This window comes from Malaclemys terrapin, chromosome 2, assembly GCF_027887155.1.
Source record: "Malaclemys terrapin pileata isolate rMalTer1 chromosome 2, rMalTer1.hap1, whole genome shotgun sequence".
Lineage (NCBI taxonomy): Eukaryota > Metazoa > Chordata > Testudines > Emydidae > Malaclemys > Malaclemys terrapin.
The window spans coordinates 235,770,006-235,776,005 of NC_071506.1; the positions used below are offsets into that span (position 1 = coordinate 235,770,006).

The following is a 6,000-nucleotide window of genomic DNA, read 5'->3' on the forward strand; positions in this document are numbered from 1 at the left end:
GCAAATGGATGCAGAGTCCATCCCTCAAAAGTGACTACATATCCACATGGGCTGTAAAGTGCTTTGAGAGCTCTAGGCTAAAAAGATGCTATATACACAAGTTATACAGGGAACAAATAGATACTCTAGTCCAGGCATCAAGAATCCTTAGGATGCATCTATTTAAAGTTAAAGAGAAGAGTATACTATAGCTGCTTTTCAAAGCAAACTCTCAAAGCACTGATCTTTATTGTGCACTGTTGGATTGCAAAACTTCAGTTGAAGACATGAAACTTTGCATCATGGGGAACACGCAAGCATCCCAAATCAAACTTGAATGTTCTTTGTCTCTTGTAACTTAAAAAAAAAAAAAAAAAAAGCACCAAACCAATTATTTTTTAAAAGTTATTCCAAAACAGACCATGTAATGCCAATCTTCAGCCAGGAATAAGTCTTTAAATTATTTGTAATTAATGAGTAATAAATACAACTTTAACTATAATGATAGTAAGGGCTGGTCTACACTGGAGGGGGGGGGGGGGGAAAGAGGGAAATCGATCCAAGATACGCAACTTCAGCTACGCGAATAGCGTAGCTGAAGTCGAAGTATCTTGGATCGAATTACCTGGGGTCCACACGGCGCCGGATCGACGGCCGTGGCTCCCCCGTCGACTGCGCTACTGCCGCTCACTCTGGTGGAGTTCCAGAGTTGACAATTAGCGCGTTCGGGGATCGATATATCGCGTCTTAACGAGACGCGATATATCGATCCCGGATAAATCGATTGCTACCCGCCATAGTGAAGACGGGTAGTGAAGACATACCCTAAGGAGCACTACTTAGAAATAGTATCTGCGAAGGTGTAAGAAAGTTACTTTTTTCATTGAAAATAACCATGCAAATGCAACACTAAGGTTGAGAACTAGTGTCATGTCTAGACTGGGGAAGTTTATGAATTCCAAAACCAGTTCAGCTGAATGGATGTTAAAACCAGTGGGATCCTTAAAGCAGATAAGACATCAGATGCTTCCATCATTTTACCATTGTGTTGGTTACACTTGATGAAAAGCCTAAAAACAGGATTAACTGACACTGTTATAAAAATGGGTCTACCCATGGAAACCTTTTCCACACTAGGGTTACCACTGGAACCGGTAAGTAATTTGTTCTTTTATTTTGGAAGTTCCCTTATCACATACAAAACATCAGAGGAACAGAATCCAGAAGATTTGGGAGTTAAAATACCTATTTGAACAGTTGAGTCCAATCTTGCAAACCCTTGCTACAGCACATACTTCCATTGCGTTCAGTGTGACAACGAGCACAATTAAGGGTTTGCAGTATCTTAGCATCTCATACTACTACGCAGCCTGTTAAGATCTAGAATTTCACACACATAGATGCAACATGGCTGACTGAGGGGAACCCAACTTTTGAATTTCTTGACCTCAGTGCATTTAAATCCTCATATTTGATGTTTAGTTAACTTTTTTCCTATGGAACTTCTTAGATTTTTACCAAAAATTTTAGTAATTTGAAATAGCTGTTTGTGTGAGTGTGTGTATTTGAACACTGACTTAAATAGGCAGTAATGCATGTATTTGGGTGAGTAAGCCACACGTACTGGCATTTATTTGAAAATGTAATCATATTGCACAATACAATAAGGTTATTCTCCATTTACTTTTAGTCATTTGGTTATCTACATTTGTAAGGAATCCATTCCACACAAGAAGTTCAGCCATAGAATTCTAAATCCAAAGAGTACTTAGGCTTAAAGAGATATAGGCCCTGATCCTGCAACATACTGTACATCAGGGATTGGCAACCTTTGGCACGCGGCCCACCAGGGTAAGCACCCTAGCGGGTCGGGACAGTTTGTTTACCTGCCGCATTCCACAGGTTCGGCCGATCGTGGCTCCCACTGGCCGCAGTTCGCCGTTCTAAGCCTATGGGGGCTGCGGGAAGCGGCACAGGCTGAGGGATGTGCTGGCCGCCGCTTCCCACATCCCCCATTGACCTGGAGCGGCAAACCAGGGTGCTTACCCTGGCGGGCTGTATGCCAAAGGTTGCCGATCCCTGCTATACATAGACAGACCTCTGGATCCACATGGAGCACCACGGAATTCAATAGGGTTCCACGTGAACACAAGGATCTGCCCATGTGTTATGAATTGCAGATTCAACAATGTTGTAAACTAAACGGGGGGGGGGGGAATCTACTCTTCAATCAAGGTATTATTTGTGAGGCAAACTTTGGACATGTTGCAGAGTCCTTTGTAGTTCAGTTCTTCCACCAAAAAAGTAACCAGGCCAAGCATAGCTTAAATTTAAAATCATATATCAACCACATTCAAAACAGCACAGATCTGCTCTTTCAAGCATACAATTATTGTCTAATTAGTATGAAACACAGGAAGCAATCTAAACATTTATATTGTACTAAAAATCAACACAAAAGGGATAGAAGCCATTGAAGAACTGACAAGCTTTTCCTTTCAAAAGGGTCAGAACTTTAATTCAAATACTTTTTCTTTTCAAAATTTCACAAAGTAAACACTCCCAATTGAAGTTATATATACCAATTCTGAAGTTTTAAAGCAAAGCTATTTGAATGATCTGAACACAAAAAAAGTCAAAGTATTTTAAGATTAGAACAAGCAAACTTCTTTTATTGTCAGAGATCACAAACAGCCTTGGCTTCTATGTTGCATCTTGAGGGAATTCCCACTCGCACTCCTTAGATTGGAGTAGAGATTTAAACATTTGTACCTATTCACGGCCCAGACTGAGTCTCCATAACTGCACAACATCCATAGTTCAATGAACCTTTAATCCAAGTGGAGTCTTTAGGTTCCAATACAAAATAATAATTTAAGTAGGAATTTTTACTTCTGAATTTATTTTTTCACTAAATCTGAGAAAGTTATACAATATACTGCTATTTTTTATTATTTTCTCTCTCTACACCTCTTTCCCAGTCACCTCCTAGAACATTTTGATCCTCACACTACCCTTGTGTGTCCCATACTCCCTTTCCCAAGAACCCCACTTTTGCTACTGAACCAGTATAATGCCACCTATGCTATTGAACCAGAATAAAAGTGACTAGCTTGCCACTGGATACTGACAATATAATTAGTTTCACTCAACTCCTTCTAAAGCAGTTCCATCTGCAAGATGAAAAGCCCTTAATTCCAAAGAAGCGTAAAGTGAAAATTAACAAGATGCAGATCAGTTTCATTCTGGTGCTGCTGCAATTCTCTCCTACAAGAAGGCAATCCCCAGGGGAATCTTTAAAACTGAGACTAAAGTTGAGGAAGAGAGGCCGGGGGAAAAATAGAGCATACCTGCAATCCTGTATCAGTTTAAACACCTATGTTGGACAAGAAGCCATTAGGAATTACTGAATTCATTAATACGGGACAGCTTACCAAGAGATGTGGTAGAAATTACAGGTCACTAAGCTTAATGCAAGAATTACTAGGTGAAGTTCTTTGGCCTGTGTTACTGAAGAGGTCAGACAGACTAAGTGGTCATAGGGCTCCCTTTAGGCCTTAAACCCCTTGTTTTATTTCTATATATGATTCTATGACCTGCATATAGCTAGTCTATTTATCTACATGGTCCTGCCACTTTTATCCTCTTCCTCCCACCTGCAGCCTCCATTTATTTATTACATCAGTTATTGTGTTGGGGCTTATTTTAGGCTTAAAGAGAGATTCCATGCAGATACAAGGATCTTCACATATGGATTAGATTGCAGAAATAGGGCTTTAGACTGTAAAACTTTTGAGACAGGGACTATCTTATGAGTTCATACAGGTCCCAGCACTGATTTGATTGAGTCCTCTGGTGCTACTGTAATATAAACAAATCTAAATTGATTTTTTTTTTTCCTCCCAAGTTTTCTACTTTTTGGCAGGGACCAGGCTTGGGGGAAAAAAAAAAAAAAGCCATCCAGAAAAGATAAGCTCTTGCTTTTGAGAACAAAGAGGTGCTGTGAAGAAAATGACTGCCTAACGTGAATATGTTAGTCCAACATTATAAATAATAGGTATTTCCATTCCTTTTTTTTGTTAGACAAAAGCCAGATCTACATATAAGCGCTGCAGTGGCGCAGCTGTTCTGATGCAGCTGCACCACTACAACACATCTGGTGAAGACACTATGCCAACGGGAGACAACTCTCCTGTCAGCATAAAAAAAAAAACACTTCTGCAAACAGCAGAAACTATGTTGTCAGGAGAAGCAGAAGCTCTTCCACCAACATAGCACTGTGCACATGAACTTGTCAGTGTAACTCATGTCGCCCAGCAGGGTGGTTTGTTCATACCCCGGAGCAATATAAGTTATCCTGACATAGACTGTAGTATAGATATGCTCCTAATTTTTATTTAGGCTAACAACTAGAAGACTTGTGCACAGAAAATACTTATTATTCCTGCTGGTCCTTGTTTGATCTTCAGTTGAAAGCAACTAATGCTTAATTATCAGTTTGCAATCTATTTTTATTTAAAAAAAATACTTTTTAAAGTTGTACCTGGCATTAGGTATTTCACAGAGATAAGGATTACAAGTTAACCAATCAGATTACTGGGCTTCAGGTACCAACATTCCAACAGGTTTATATCCTATACAGAAACACAATGTACAATTTCAATGTGTAACCTACTGATTTATCAATACCATTCCAGATATGAGCTGAGAAACCAAGAGCCATAATTTCTCATAAAAATAATGGAAACAAAATCATTTTGAATTAGGGAGCTGAAGGGAAATGTTTACCTGAGGCATCTCCAACCTTAAAATCACTGTCATCTGAGCTATCATAATCTAAAGCTTCCAGCAGTGAAGCTGCCAAAGGCTTCACTTGTCTCCTCTTCGAACTGCGATCCACTGTAGAAACGAAAGAATTTCATTATTAGATGATGATAATGAAAATCAACATTACATTAAGCATAAACCATTTCGATTGTACAGGTGCTGGTAGCAGGAACTGCCTATGTACAGTTTAAAGCTCAGTCAGCACACAGCATGAGATACAATAGCACCCACCTCCAGCCAGGGATCTGAAATAGTCCTACAAGTGCAGTGAGGGAGGGGAAACATGGTGCATAAAGGTTTGGGGTTAATACATCTTTTGTTGGGGCATCCCCGGCCCCCAGGACCAGCGCCCCTCAGCAATGATAGCTCGTTGATACTAATAAGCACTGGATAAGGGCAGCCACGGGAGGGGGGTCAGGGAGAGGCTACGGGAGGGGGGGGCTAATGCCTCCCCCTGGGAGGTGCGGGGGGTAGGCAAGGCCTCGCACTGTGGGGAGGGAAGGTGCGAGAGGCTAACGCCTCTTCGCCCAGGGGATGCCCAACGCTAGCCCGGGGCGGCCGGGCAGGCGGGGCGGGGGAGGCGCCGGGGACAGTCACTTACTAAAGCCGGCGGCGGGACAAGGAAGCGAAGGGCGGGCTCGGGCGGCGGCAGCAGACGCGCCGGTCCCCTTCCCACCCCTCAGGCTCCTCAGCGCAGAGCCCCGCGCTGGCGGAGTCCGGGCCGGTAACCCAGACAATGGGCACAGCCGCAAGCCGCCACCCGGATGCAGATCCCAGCCAGCGAGCAGGGCAGGCTTTGCTACTACGGCTCGCTCCCCTGAGCATGCGCAGAACGCCCGCACAGGCGCATTAGCGGAAAGTGAAGCTGTTCACGCTTCCATGACGCCCCTACCCTTCCGCAGCCCGGTATCTGAGCTGGGCAGTGCTGTGCCTGCCGCTAACCCCACAAGGGAGCAGGAGCAGGGTGAGGGGGACTTAGGCCTGTGGGTGTGTGTGCAGGATTTAAGGGGGGAATTGGGACTAACTATGCCCAAGCTTTCATCCTGCTTTGGGTTTTCAGTGCAGGGACAGAAGGGCTGCAGAGGGACTAAGGTGCTGTCCATTCATTCATTCATTCAATAATACTGGCATTTGGGGCTCTTTTTTGTTTTCCTTTTGGCGGCTGAGCCCTCAAGGTGCACGCAGGTCACGTTT

At 43.1% G+C, this 6,000-nt stretch overlaps 1 protein-coding gene across 8 annotated transcripts in view; it reads right to left on the reverse strand.

Annotated features, from left to right (window-relative positions):
- Positions 1–5,593, reverse strand: part of PHF14 (PHD finger protein 14) — a 271,070-nt gene extending 265,477 nt beyond the window's left edge. For all 8 annotated transcript variants that reach the window (XM_054020326.1, XM_054020325.1, XM_054020323.1 and 5 more), the window contains exons 1-2: positions 5,408–5,593; positions 4,768–4,878 (exon numbers count right to left, since the gene is read on the reverse strand). In XM_054020326.1, coding sequence (XP_053876301.1) covers positions 4,768–4,878; position 5,408 — 112 coding nt within the window. In that variant the 5' untranslated portion in view covers positions 5,409–5,593. The remainder of the gene's footprint in view (positions 1–4,767; positions 4,879–5,407) is intronic.
- Between the last annotated feature and the right edge of the window lie 407 nt (positions 5,594–6,000).